Genomic DNA, 15,398 nt, shown 5'->3' on the forward strand with positions numbered 1-15,398 from the left:
GCCTACAGTCTGTAAGTTGTTAGTGTCTTAACGACCGTTCCACAGGTGCATGTTCATGAATTGTTTATGGTTCATTGAACAAGCATGGGAAACAGTGTTTAAACCCTTTACAATGAAGATCTGTGAAGTTATTTGGATTTTTACGAATTATCTTTGAAAGACAGGGTCCTGAAAAAGGGACGTTTCTTTTTTTGCTGAGTTTATTTATTGTATATTGGGAAATGATAAGGGAAAAGAAAAGTATATTTTAAATACAATAGAATGAGTTTACAAAATAGAAACAGCCTTATCATTTATAAAAAAGATAATTGCAGCTATATGAAAAATACAATATACAGATGTGCACAATAAAAACCAAAATTATTAGGTATGAGGTAACCTAAAGGCCGCAGATGGCAATATTGAGTTAATCTTACCGTCCAAACGCAGCTGGCAATATACTTGTATACGCTGTGGACAGGTTCGTACCTAAAACATTCTCCATTCAGGCTGCAAAGGCTTCGATTTCCTCCTTAAATTTACTGGTGAGAAGGCGGATAAAAACAGGCAAACTATGCATGCTTTCCTCATGAAACACACATTTTCACCACCATGATAGGTGCTAAATGTTAGTCCCGGATGTTGCGTATCATGTTCAGCCAATCAGGTTGCAGCAGTCTGTTGTTTACCCCAGGCTGAACGCGGGGTGCAACATCAGGAAGTAGCATTCCTAGGCATTTGCCACTCGAGCATGGAGGTGGAAAATGGTGTTTCATGAAGAAAGTATGCATATTGTCCACGTTTTCTTCCGCCTTCTCGCCGTTAAATGGGATACAACTGTAGAGGGAAAGGGAGATATCTAGTCAAATTGTACAACTGAATGCATTCATCTGAAATGTGTCTTCAGCATTTAACCCAAACCCTCTGAATCAGAGAGGTGCAGGGGACTGCCATAATCGACATTCACGTCTTCGGCGCCCGGGGAAAGGTGGGTTAACTGCCTTACTCAGGGGCAGAACGACAGGTTTTTTTACCTTGTCAGCTCGGAGATTCGATCCAGCAACCTTTCGATTACCAGCCCAACGCTCTAACCATGGCTGCATACAATGCATTTGGATAGTAAGATGAATTCAATATCGTCACCTGCCGTCCTTTGGGCACCAGAAATTCCAGCAAGGTAAGCAAGGCATCAGAAATTACAGCAACAGAAAATCATCACCATAGCAATCCCCTTGCATTGGTATAACGTGTTCATCTGAATATAATAGGACATGTTCCTAATAATATTTTTGAACATTGTACATGCATGAGAGCCATGTAAAAAGTGCAAATAGATCAAATATACACAGCACAAGACAAAAGACAATGAATATATTCATTCTGCACTCCCAACCCTTATTTCCTTGCTACCTTAGAAAACATTAATGTCACTCAAGAAGGCACAGTAAAATAATATCTGGATAAGAGGAACTTGCTTTTTTTGTACAAAGATGCTATAGGAAATGTCTTAATTTGGCCTAATGAAATTCAACATTACAATGGGGCATGCAGGTCAGGAATGAGGACATTTCTTTTCGACTAGTTCCTAGCATGCAATACCACTGTGTACCACTTGGGTTTCACATTGTCTATCCCTGGTTCCCCTGATTAGGCAACAGTCCCAAGTGATGAATTGTAAAAACCATAATGAAGGCTATCCCTTTGATTATCCTCTTTATCTCCACCAGACTACCCAAATATTGAGAGGAACAGGGAAATTACTGGTATCTGAGCATGTGCAAAGACAAATGTGTTTGTTTTTCATGATTGTGTTTTGTAAGTTACTTTTCTTAAAATTGCTTGTAAATAGTGTTTTTATAGCGTTGGAATTGTACATTTGTATGATTGCGTGGAGGGCGCCCTTGTAAATGGCACAATGGTCCCAATGGGATTTCCCTGTTTAAATACATGTATAAAATATTATCATCCTTTCTCTTGAGAAACTCAGATTTTGTATCCTGTAACAGTGTCCCCAGGACTCATCTCCTCTATCACAGGAATAATCACAGGTCTATGGGGGAAGTCATAGTCCGACAGCTCAGAGAAGTCACTCTTCACCTCCAGTCCCAACACTCTCGTTACCTGCAGTGAAGAGCCTGACCCCTCGTTAGGCAACATGACCTCCCCACCGCTCCACTCCTGGTCCTTCAGTCCAATGGGGAGACGGAGGACCTCTTCCTGGGGGGTATTGATGACTGTGAGGGTCTCATCTGGCAAAGATTCCATGGGGGTCTGCAGCAGGGGGGAGCCACCTGTTTGTACCTCACTCAGGATGGCTCTCTCAGGGAGCATAAGTGACCTAACTGAACCCATATGTGACAGTATGGAAGCCTACCAGAGGAGAATAGACAGTCAAACATTCTGTGGGTGAAATATGTTTTTCATGTGCTATTGTTTTGACAGTGTTTACAGGAAGTAGCATATCAATAGTTTGATAACTCCAACAGGAACATGACACCGTTTCAGGATGTATGTTGGTACATTGTAGAAATTCTCTGTATTACTATAATCTAGTCTACAGTCGTGGCCAAAAGTTTTGAGAATGACACAAATATTAATACATTTTCACAGTCTGCTGCCTCAGTTTGTATGATGGCAATTTGCATATACTCCAGAATGTTATGAAGAGTGATCAGATGAATTGCAAAGTCCCTCTTTGCCATGCAAATGAACTGAATCCACAAAACTTTTCCACTGCATTTCAGCCCTGCCACAAAAGGACCGGCTGACATGTGAGTGATTCTCTCGTTAACACAGGTGTGAGTGTTGACAAGGACAAGGCTGGAGATCACTCTGTCATGCTGATTGAGTTCGAATAACCGACTGGAAGCTTCAAAAGGAGGATGGTGCTCGAAATTATTGTTCATAGTCTGTCAAACATGGTTACCTGCAAGGAAACACGTGCCGTCATCATTGCTTTGCACAAAAAGGGCTTCACTGGCAAGAATATGGCTGCCAGTAGCATTGCACCTAAATCAACAATTTATCGGATCATCAACAACTTCAAGGAGAGCGGTTAAATTGTTGTGAAGAAGGCTTCAGGACGCCCAAGAAAGTCCAGCAAGCGCCAGGACCGTCTCCCAAATTTGATTCAGCTGCGGGATCGGGACACCACCAGTATAGAGCTTGCTCAGGAATGTTAGCAGGCAGGTGTGAGTGCATCTGCACGTACAGTGAGGCGAAGACTTTTGGAGGATGGCCTAGTGTCAAGAAGGGCAGCAAAGAAGCCCCTTCTCTCCAAGAAAAACATCAGGGACAGACTGATATTCTGCAAAAGGTACAGGGATTGGACTGCTGAGGACTGGGGTAAAGTCATTTTCTCTGATGAATCCCCTTTCCGATTGTTTGGGGCATCAAGAAAAAAGCTTGTCCGGAAAAGACAAGGTGAGCGCTGCCATCAGTCCTGTGTCATGCCAACAGTAAAGCATCCTGAGACCATTCATGTGTGGGGTTGCTTCTCAGCCAAGGGAGTGGGCTCACCCACAATTTTGCCCAAGAACACAGCCATGAATATAGAATGGTACCAACACATCCTCTGAGAGCAACTTCTCCCAACCTTCCAGGAACAGTTTGGTGACGAAGTGGCTCGGGGAACAAAACATCGATATTTTGGGTCCATGGCCAGGACACTCCCCAGACCTTAATCCCATTGAGAACTTGTGGTCAATCCTCAAGAGGCGGGTGGACAAACAAAAACCCACAAATTCTGACAAACTCCAAGCATTGATTATGCAAGAATGGGCTGCCATCAGTCAGGATGTGGCCCAGAAGTTAATTGACAGCATGCCAGGGCGGATTGCAGAGGTCTTGAAAAAGAAGGGTCAACACTGCAAATATTGACTCTTTGCAACAACTTCATGTAATTGTCAATAAAAGCCTTTGACACTTATGAAATGCTTGTAATTATACTTCAGTATTCCATAGTAACATCAGACAAAAAATATCTAAAGACACTGAAGCAGCAAACTTTGTGGAAATTAATATTTGTGTCATTCTCAAAACGTTTGGCCAGGACTGTATATGTAGTAGCTTTATGACTAAATCCACTGCAGTGCAGGCCAAATAGTTGAAAGGCTGAACACACCAAAATCTTTGGTTGAGGAAATGAGCCACTTCTCAGTTTACTGTATATAAGCCACACGATGAACGCAATCACCACCATGGCAACGATAGGGATCACAATGTAGAGGGCAGTGTAGTTAGGACCTACAGGGGACAAGTCCAGCAGTTAGACTGACAGTCAAACTGATTTCACATTCAAAACTGTACAGCGTCCTAATTGAGCATTTGCTGATCAAATCTGACATAATATGACAATACAGACACATATAACTTTCAAAGCACGTATCAGATATTAGCAGATGTGGTTTATCTACTATTCCAGTGTTTTACTTGCTATATTGTATTTACTTCATCACCATGGCATTTTTTTTGCCTTGACCTCCCTTATCTCACCTCATTTGCTCACTTTGTATATAGACTTATTTTTCTACTGTATTATTGACTGTATGTTTGTTTTACTCCATGTGTAACTCTGTGTTGTTGTATGTGTCGAACTGCTTTGCTTTATCTTGGCCAGGTCACAATTGTAAATGAGAACTTGTTCTCAACTTGCCTACCTGGTTAAATAAAGGTGAAATTAAAAAAAAGATTACAGACAATGTATACTAAACGATAACAGACGTACTGAGAGCTAATATGACTTTGACGTATCAATCATGTGAGAAATTAAGAGTCTTACCGGAATCCCCATGCTTCCCCTCAATGCATATGTTCTGGTGAGCTGAGACATGAACATTGTTCATTTTTCCTTTGATCTTGATGCAGTGCCTATCCATCTCTCCATCGACTAGTATTTCAGCCTCACACACATGGTGTTGCTTGTAGGAGCAGTCAAAGCTGTGTTGTTTCTGGGGAAATAAAAAAAGGAATATATTTAGGCTATATTACAACAATGTTCATAAAAAATAAATATGCAAACGTTTATATTTGAAGGTTATAAATGTGTTTCCTTTTGAAAAACTTGCTTTGCTTGCAAGTGAAAACAATTCACAGCAGGTAGATACAGTTGAAGTTGGAAGTTTACATACACCTTAACCAAATACATTTAAACTCAGTTTTTCACAATTCCTGACATTTAATCCTAGTAAAATTCCCTATCTAAGGTCAGTTAGGATCACCACCTATTTTAAGAATGTGAAATGTCAGAATAATAGCAGAGAGAATGATTTATTTCAGGTTTTATTTCTTTCATCACATTCCCAGTGGGACAGAAGTTTACATACACTCAATTAGTATTTGGTAGCATTGCCTTTAAATTGTTTAACTTCGGTCAAATGTTTTGGGTAGCCTTCCACAAGCTTCCCACAATAAGTTAGGTGAATTTTGGCCCATTCCTCCTGACAGAGCTGGTGTAACTGAGTCAGGTTTGTAGGCCTCCTTGCTCGCACATGCTTTTTCAGTTCTGCCCACAAATTTTCTATAGGATTGAGGTCAGGATCAGGATTGAGGTCAGAGGTCAGCCCTGACCTCAATCCTATAGAAAATTTGTGGGCAGAACTGAAAAAGCGTGATGGCCACTCCAATACCTTCACTTTTGTTGTCCTTAAGCCATTTTTTCCACAATTTTGGAAGTATGCTTGGGATCATTGTCCATTTGGAAGACCCATTTGCGACCAAGCTTTAACTTCCTGACTGATGTCTTGAGCTGTTGCTTCAATATATCCACATAATTTTCCTACCTCATGATGCCATCTATTTTGTGAAGTGCACCAGTCCCTCCTGCAGCAAAGCACCCCCACAACATTATGCTTCCACCCCCGTGCTTCACGGTTGAGATGGTGTTCTTCGGCTTGCAAGCCTCCCCCGTTTTCCTCCAAACATAATGATGGCCAAACAGTTCTATTTTTGTTTCATAATTTCTCCAAAAAGTACAATCTTTGTCCCCATGTGCAGTTGAAAACCGTAGTCTGGCTTTTATATGTCGGTTTTGGAGCAGTGGCTTCTTCCTTGCTGAGCGGCCTTTCAGGTTATGTCGATATAGGACTCATTTTAACGTGGATATAGATACTTTTGTACCTGTTTCCTCCTGCATCTTCACAAGGTCCTTTACTGTTGTTCTGGGATTGATTTGCACTTTTCGCACCAAAGTACGTCAATCTCTAGGAGACAGAACGTGTCTCCTTCCTGAGCGGTATGACGGCTGCGTGGTCCCATGGTGTTGCCAAAACTATAGTTTGTTAACAAGAAATGTGTGGAGTGGTTGAAAAACAAATTTTATGACTCCAACCTAAATGTATGTAAACTTCGACTTCAACTCAGCTTCTACAAGTGTTCTACAAGTGTTCCCCAGTCATTTCGAAGTCATAATTTTCTGTCAGTTCTTACCAAGTGATATTCTGTGATAACCATGTAATTAAATTCCTTATGATCCGGTCTTTCATCTTTGATGATGGCATGTTTGTAGATGTGAAACGGGTGAATGAATTGAACTTTGATCATTTGATCGGATACAGCAGAGATGTTGACAGGTGGGAAATCCAATGAGCCTAAAAAACACAAAAGACTATTACTTTGTGAAAAAATCTGAGGTCAGTAAATATGTTCAAAATCTCCCGGCTCTGAACATTGATCAGATCAACAAAGAAATGCTACATGTGCTGCAGTGCATACAGTGTACTTACAAACCCTTTCAAGATACTACCTCAATTCTAGTTGTCAATCACTACATACTGTATAACATTGTTCCCATAATTTGCCTATTGGTTAGCTCAGTGTGAGAACTTACACTGTACATCCAACAGGTCTGGATACACTGTATCATCGTAGGTGAATGAAATTTCGGAGGAATTGGTATTCTGTCCAACAACAGCAGTCAATATGAAACGGTAGCCCTCTAGTATTACTTTGGTAAATGAGGAGACATCGCAGTGGTAGAGGGAAGTGTTTGAACAAACCAAGGCAGCACTGAAAGATAGAGGAAAACAATTGTTGTGGGTTAATGGCAACCTCTGATTTGGACTGAAATGTTAGTTCACAATTACAATGGAGAAGCTGACAAAGAACTGTTGACAGGACTTTACATTTGTATGGGTCTGACAGTGCATGTCAATTTTCCAATTTCTACTTGAAATTGTGGCAAGAAAGACTTAATATTCACTAGCTATATAACCTACATTGGATAACATAGGCCCTATTTGGTGAGAGATTAAGCAACCAATATGCTGCAGCACCTACCCAGAATATTTTCTTGTCATTTCCACATTGAACTGTGGCTGCAAAGATGGTTCACTGTAGTTCCAATAGATCACATTGTGAAAATTGTGGCACATGAGGCTCACGTTGACGGGAGGAGGAACTGTAGGACAAAATAGTATAAAGTCAGTCAGAATCAACAAGCTCAGTCCAGACAGAGATTTATACTTACCATATAATGACTACGTTTCTAAAACTGTGCTATATCTATAACAGCATAACATACTAGCAATTAAATCTATCCAAGTGATGTTGCAACGACCTGTATAGAAGCGGTTCCCAATTAGTCAGCTGTGGGCCAATGTTTTCTTGAGCGGATGTTAAGGGGACCAGAACATAGTTATAAATAATTTGTGCACTTCAAAATTACCGCAAGAATCCAAAAAAAACAGAACCATGATTCAAACCTGGATTACATTGGGATACAATCATATATGCCTCTCTATTTATGTGTGGTAATACCTGGGAACAGATTTCCTAAATTGGAGATTTTACAGTCTTGTCCAACAACAAAACATTATTAATTATTATTTGTGTATTATTATACATTATTTTAGCTCAGAAAACTTGGGGTGCGGGGCAAATAACATTTTGTTGAAATATAATTTGATCTCTGAGAAATTAAGCTTATTGATTGCACCCAAATTGGCCATTTTAATTTATAGGATTCATATAACTCTTCAATAAATGTAGTACCTAACATCCGATTTGGACCATACATTACACCAACAATCCAATACACTGATCAAAAGCCACCCACGTACCCTCCACACCCCACCCAAACAGCCAGTATACAGTATCGGTTTTCTATGTTTGACAAGTAGTATGGAGCTGCTGCTTGGAGTATTGCTTCTTCATCTGGTGATGTTTTCCCCCCCCCTGTTCAGAGAAATTAGCCATTGAAGTCGCTCATATTATTTACTATAAATTAGTGTGAAAGTACCAAGTTTTGCCCACTAGATGCTGCTGTTCTTGCTACTACATTTCTTCATGTGGCTGGTCTCTTGTGTTTATTAAATTAAATCACAACCTTTTCTTTGCAAATTTGGGTAGAAAACCAATAGTTTTTGCTCATGATGGAAATAGATTGTATGGTCCTCCTCAAAATTGAAGCCAGTCCTCCATGAAAACAATTTAGTTTGTCATTTTGTTAGGCTTTTTTTTGTGTCCAGGACACAGCCTTTTGTGTGTGCTTTAATCTCTCCTAAAAGGTATGGATTAGTTAGACCATTTCTGGTGAACAAGCAAACCATTTGGCTACAGCAGATCTAATGGTTCAATTTTATGGTCACTAATGTTCTTCAATGGTAAAAGTCCCAAACACACACTGTATAGTGTTTTGCAATGGTAATAATGGTATTGGGTTGGGTTTTATGGTAAATGTCACTAATCACATATAAATACATTTTCTAATAATTGTATTGAAAAACATATATGACTGTCATGCAATGGTTTACAATTGTATTATTTTATTAGGGTTTTCACAACATTTTAGTCACTAGTCCATTTCTCCATCATAGTTTTGGGCAACATCTTCATATGAGAATTGCACCATACAGCCCTCAGAGAGCTGCCATTTGTTGGACTATTCAAAGTCAGTTGGGTTGAAGCCATTAAGAATATTTCATTCATTCAGATCTAGGATGTGTTATTTTAGTGTTCCCTTTATTTTTTTGAGCAGTGTATATTTTCAACAACCCAAAATATTGTATTTTCAGCTGTTTGAAGCTAGTGTACAAAACCGAAAGTAAAAGACGCAAAAAGGAAACTTAACTGGAAGCATAGAAATAGAGCACATAGAACAGACACCACTTCTTAGATATGTTTTCAATGAGAATGACCAATCTATAACTCACATTTCTATGCGAATTTGGTACATATTGCAACTTTAAGTTTGCTGGGAAATATTCAAGATATGGGCTGCATTGTGTGCAAGTTAAATAAACCTATAAATCTTCCAGCACAACATAAGACGTTATTGTAAGTGATTGCAGGGAAGCTAAAATGTTGGGGCAGCAGGTAGCCTAGTGGTTAGAGCGTTGGGCCAGTAAACAAAAGTTTGCAAGATCAAATCCCTGAGCTGACAATGTAAATATCTGTAATTCTGCCCCTGAACAAAGCAGTTAACCCACTGTTCCTAGGCCATCATTGTAAATAAGTTGTTCTTAACTGACTTGGCTAGTTAAATAAAGGATCAATTAAATTTTAATAAAAACATCTCACTTGCAGTAGAAGCCTGGCACTATTAGCTAAAGAAGGGGAAAATATCAGCCTGTGAAGTCAGAAAGGAAATTACCTTACTGTCAAGGGAAATAATTGGAATTGGACATAACAAAGCCTGGATTAAAAAAAATATAATTACAGAATAATTACTCATGTTCCAGTGGGCCATTGTGTATGGTATGTAGTGGACATACAGAGGTGGTACTACAAACAATTGGACATTTCCAGTGGTGGAAAAAGTACCCAATTGTCATACTGGAGTACAAGTAAAGATACCTTAAAACCTCTCTGGTGGGACATTAGCGTCCCACCTGGCCAAAATCCAGTGAAAATACAGAGCGCCAAATTCAAATATATTACTATAAAAATACAATTTTCATGAAATCACACATGCAATACACCAAATTAAAGCTACACTTGTTATGAATCCAGCCAACGTGTCAGATTTCAAAAAGGCTTTACGGCGAAAGCAAACAATGCTATTATCTGAGGGTAGCACCCCAGCAAACAAACACAGACAATCATATTTCAACCCTCCAGGCGCGACACAAAACGCAGAAATAAAGATATAATTCATGCCTTACCTTTGACGAGCTTCTTCTGTTGGCACTCCAATATGTCCCATAAACATCACAAATGGTCCTTTTGTTCGATTAATTCCGTCGATATATATCCAAAATGTCCATTTATTTGGCGCATTTGATCGAGAAAAACACCAGTTCCAACTCGCGCAACATGACTACAAAATATCTCATAAGTTACCTGTAAGCTTTGTCCAAACATTTCAAAATACTTTCCTAATACAACTTTAGGTATTTTTTAAAGTAAATAGTTGATCAAATTTAAGACGGGATATACTGTGTTCAATACCGGAGGAAAACAAAGTGTAGCATGCTTTTCAGGTCACGCGCCTCTATCAAAGAGTACACTTCCCTCTACCCTCGTTCTGAACAGTGCTACTTCTTCATTTCTCAAAGGAAAAACCTCAACCAATTGCCAAAGACTTGACATCCAGTGGAAGCGATAGGAACTGCAAGAAGGTCCCTTAGAAATCTGAATTCCCAATGAAAACCCATTGAAAAGAGAGTAACCTCCCCCCCAAAAAATCAGAATGGTTTGTCCTCGGGGTTTCGCCTGCCAAATAAGTTCTGTTATACTCACAGACATGATTCAAACAGTTTTAGAACCTTCGGAGTGTTTTCTATGCAAATCTACTAATGATATGCATATCTTAGCTTCTGGGCCTGAGTAGCAGGCAGTTTACTTTGGACACCCTTTTCATCCGGACGTGAAAATACTGCCCCCTATCCCAAAGAAGTTTTAATAGGAAATGACTCAAGTAAAAGTGAAAGTCACCCAGTAAAACACTACTTCAGTAAAAGTATTTGGTTTTAAATATACTAAAGTATTAAAAGTAAATGTACTTGCAAAAATGTACTTAACTTCTCTGGGATAGGTGGGACGGTAGCGTCCCACTTGGCCAAAATCCAGAAAAAAATGTAGCGCACCAAATTCAAATATATTACTATGAAAATCAATCTTTCATGAAATCACACATGAAAGACACCAAATTAAAGCTACACGTGTTGTGAATCCAGCCAACATGTCTGATTTCAAAAAGGATTTACGGGGAAAGCACACCAAACAATTATGTTAGCTCAGTACATAGCCATTTTCCTAGCAAAAGATAGTAGTATCAAAAAGCATAAATAGAGATAAAATTAATCACTAACCTTTGATGATCTTCATCAGATGATACTCATAGGACATCATGTTACACAATACATTTATGTTTTGTTCGATAATGTGCATATTTATATCCACAAATCTCGGTTTACATTGGCGCCATGTTCAGAAATGCCTCTAAAATATCCGGAGTAATTGCAGAGAGCCACGTCAAATAACAGAAATACTCATCATAAACTTTGATGAAAGATACATGTTTTACACAGAATTAAAGATACACTTGTTCTTAATGCAACCGCTGTCAGATTTTTAAAAAAAACTTTACGTAAAAAGCACACCATGCAATAATCTGAGACAGCGCTCAGATTTAACAACATTTCTCCGCCATGTTGGAGTCAACAGAAATACGAAATTACATCATAAATATTCCCTTACCTTTGATTATGTTCATCAGAATGCACTGCCAGGAATCCTAGTTCCACAATAAATCGTTGTTTTGTTCGATAATGTCCATTACTTTTGTCCAATTAGCTACTTTTGCTAGCATGTGTAGTACACGTGTCCAAACGCTCGCGCAGATGCAGGCAAACGTCAGACGAAAACTCCAAAAGGTATATTACAAGTCTAATAAACTGGTCAAACTTAGTAGAGAATCAATCTTCAGGATGTTGTTATCATATATATCCAATAACGTTCCAACCGGAGCATTTCTTCGTGTCTGTATAAATAATGGAACGCAAGGCGATATCATGAGGAAAGCGCGTGAGCAAGAATTGGCAAACTGCCAGACCAGTGACTGAAACACCTCCCATCCGTCCCCACATCACACTAGAGGCTTCATTCAGCGTTCTACAGACTGTTGACATCTAGTGGAAGGCGTAGGAAGTGCAAACAGATCCATATATTACAGGGAATTGAATAGGCGATGACTTTAACATCGACCCTTCTCAGAATTCTCACTTCCTGTTTGGATTTTTTCTCAGGTTTTTGCCTGTCATATGAGTTCTGTTATACTCACAGACATCATTCAAACAGTTTTAGAAACTTCAGAGTGTTTTCTATCCAATAGTAATAATAATATGCATATATTAGGATCTGGGACAGAGTAAGAGGCAGTTCACTATGGGCACGCAATTCATCCAAAAGTGAAAATGCTGCCCCCTATATCAAAGAAGTATCAAAAGTAAATAATATTATTTTAAGCAAACCAGATGGTACAATTGTTAATATTTTTTAAATCTACGGATAGCCAGGGACACACTCCAACACTTAGAAACAAAGCATTTGTGTTTAGTGAGTCCGCCAAATCAGAGGCAGTAGAGATGACAGGGATGTGCATGAATTGGACCATTTCTGTCCTGCTAAGTATTCAAAGTACTTTTGGGTGTCAGGGAAAATGTATGGAGTAAAAAGTACATAATTTTCTTTAGTAACATAGTAAAGTAAAAGTTGTCAATAATAGAAATAGTAAAATACTTTAAAGTATTTTTACTTAAGTACTTTACACCACTAAACATTTCATCACACATCACTGTGCCGTTTTGGGGAAATATACTTCCGGATTTAGTTCCACAACATTAATGTTACTTTAGAGTGGGGGAAAGGCAATGTACTGTAAGTCCTCCGTTCTGTGGAGAACAACACACTAGAATAGAGGTCGACCGATTAATTTGCATGGCCGATTAATTAGGGCCGATTTCAAGTTTAAGTTTTTGACCGCTTCTATATTGCAAAAACTGAAGAAAAAATGTAACGCCAGGATCTCTGAACAAATAGGTTCGGGAAAGAAAACATTCCAAAACTGAGAGGTTCCGGTGTTGTGCCCAAAATCTCCCCCCTGCCAGAATTCTCCCCAATTCGCGTTCTTCATTGCTACGACTTGCTTGCTAGTTTTTGATTTCAGATCAAGCTAGACACCCCATTCCACCTCTCACTGCCTATTGACATCTAGTGGAAGGCGTATGAAGTGCATGTATATCCATAGATTTCAAGCAAATGAATAGGAAGGCCCTGGAACAGAGCCTCGATTTCAGATTTTTCACTTCCTGACAGGAAGTTTGCTGCATAAATGAGTTCTGCTTTACTCACAGATATAATTCAAACGGTTTTAGAAACTTGAGTGTTTTCTATCCAATAGTAATAATAATATGCATATTGTACGATCTAGAATAGAGTACGAGGCCTTTTAAATTGGGCACGATTTTTTCCCAACGTGAAAACAGCGCCCCCCTATCCCAAAATATAACACACATACATTCATTTTTAATTTCGGTTGCCTATCCTGACGTGAAGTTTGTTCTATAGAAAGTATTTGACTCTGATGTGTGCCACAGAAAGTATTTCGCTCCAGCCACAAAATTAAGGAAATTAGAAGGGGGGATTCTGGCGGGGGGAGGGGGGATTTTCGACACACCTGTTTTTGTTAGGCAAGCGAGTCAGTTAAGAACAAATTCGTATTTACAATGACAGCCTTTCAGAAGGAAAAATGCCTCCTGCGGGTACGGGGGCTAGGATTTAAAAAAAAAATATATATATAGGACAAAACACACATCACGACAAGACCGACACCACAACATAAAGAGAGACCTAAAGACAACAACATATGGCAGTGACACATGAAATCACAGCATGGTAGCAACACATGACAACATTATGGCAGCAGCACAACATGGTAACGTTAGCAGCTCAAAACATGGTAACGTTACAAACATTATTGGGCACAGACAACAGCACAAAGGGCAAGAAGGTAGAGATAACAATACATCACGCGAAGCAGCCACAACTGTGTTAGGCCAAGAGATCCTACAATATATTTATATATGAGTATACTTTTGGAATAGCTATATAATTTCCAAGAACATTAGCATATTGTACAGTGGCCTTCAGCCTGCATTATGTTGTTGAAAGAATTAAGCAGGAATACTGTACTAAATACTTACAGTAACATCAGCTCCAATTGATTAATCAAAGCGTCATTTAAAACAAACTATTTTAGGGCAAAAATGACTTACCGTAAGACACGACCTGTTGGCTTAAAACCAAGATCAGGGAAATGCGGAATATCCTTACCCCGGCCATTTTAAAATTTTGTCGAGTCTATGTAAAACTATATGAAATGTATCTGAATGTCCATATGAATAGGCTATACCTATTTGAGAGCCTTTTGTCTGTCTAACTAAAAATACAGACAAAATGCATTTCCAGCACAGCCAACCCCCAGGATATTGCTCAAACCGGCAGGCTACACAGTTAACAAATTCCAATGAAATGTTCCAGTCGCAATTACCAGACCCGCATACTACACATTTTTACAGGAATAGGAATAGGAAAAGTCACGTGCGGCGATATGCTGCTGCAGTGCGTCGTGATTAAGTTTCAGATAGCTACGCATCGAGGATCAAAGGTGAAAATGTCGATCTTCGTGGTCAATCTTTGTGTAAATACTTACACATTTCGAATACAATCTTGGCACCAATAATTACTTATATTACACCAGATGTATGTCTCTGAAACGATTATTTTAAAATTGCACACAGTCAGGGATGGCCTGAGCCTTTTGGGGGCCCTAATAACATTTTAAAAAGCACGTTTTCTCCAATTCTACACATTTTGCCATCGGGAAGAGAGAACATTTTGCCATTTTACAGCACATTTTCTGCAATTCCACCCATTTTGCCATGGGGTGGAAAGAAAATGTTTGCAGTTTTGAAACAAATTTCCTGCAATTGTTAGCTGGCATGGCTAATTGAGTGACTATCAGTGACTGAAATAACAGGAGGAAAACTGCTTATGCACAACCAAATTTCGAAATGGAACTTTGTGTATTCTACTATTCTAACAGTTGAAACCCCTACTGAGTCGTTGTTCCCCCCCATAAAAAAGTGAGTTTTTGTCACTTATGCCCAGGGCCGGTCCTGGAAGGATAATTTTGAAGCTAATGACAGCCTGCAGCATCTTGCTCGGTCTTCAACTTGAGATGTTTAATAGAGGGGGCAGCACTTAGCTAACCTGCATAGTCCATTTCCTGGAGTAGCTCAAATTGTGCATTTATGTCACATAAATCTCACCGAGGGACTTTTGTTCTCAGCAGTACCTTGAAGGCAGCTAATTGTGGCACACCCTCTTCTGCTCTGAGCCAATTGTGAACGCTGTGCAGATTTCACCCCAATCAACCCATTGAACGAGGCACATTTTCACATATTTTTGGGCTTCATTTG

The 15,398-nt window shown here is 39.3% G+C and overlaps 1 protein-coding gene across 1 annotated transcript; it reads right to left on the bottom strand.

The window, feature by feature from the left end:
• Positions 1-972: 972 nt before the first annotated feature.
• On the bottom strand, positions 973-14,515 carry LOC120029876 (interferon gamma receptor 1-like). The gene is made up of 7 exons (XM_038975182.1): positions 14,193-14,515; positions 7,255-7,375; positions 6,806-6,984; positions 6,406-6,566; positions 4,760-4,928; positions 4,103-4,224; positions 973-2,349 (listed from the first exon to the last, which is right to left on the bottom strand). Exons 1-7 carry the CDS (start codon positions 14,257-14,259, stop codon positions 1,963-1,965), a joined length of 1,206 nt encoding a protein of 401 aa, XP_038831110.1. The 5' UTR covers positions 14,260-14,515; the 3' UTR covers positions 973-1,962.
• Between the last annotated feature and the right edge of the window lie 883 nt (positions 14,516-15,398).

The sequence above is a fragment of the Salvelinus namaycush genome, chromosome 35 (genome assembly GCF_016432855.1).
Source record: "Salvelinus namaycush isolate Seneca chromosome 35, SaNama_1.0, whole genome shotgun sequence".
Taxonomy (NCBI): Eukaryota; Metazoa; Chordata; class Actinopteri; order Salmoniformes; family Salmonidae; genus Salvelinus; species Salvelinus namaycush.

Bases quoted from the DNA above. Each gene is read 5' to 3' on its own strand.
- LOC120029876 (XM_038975182.1), bottom strand. From the start codon at position 14,259: ATGGCCGGGGTAAGGATATTCCGCATTTCCCTGATCTTGGTTTTAAGC. The intron at 4,929-6,405 runs GTAAGAACTGAC...TTATTTCCCCAG, and splicing joins TTATCACAGAATATCACTTG to AAACAACACAGCTTTGACTG. The intron at 4,225-4,759 runs GTAAGACTCTTA...TGTCCCCTGTAG, and splicing joins GGGGAAGCATGGGGATTCCG to GTCCTAACTACACTGCCCTC.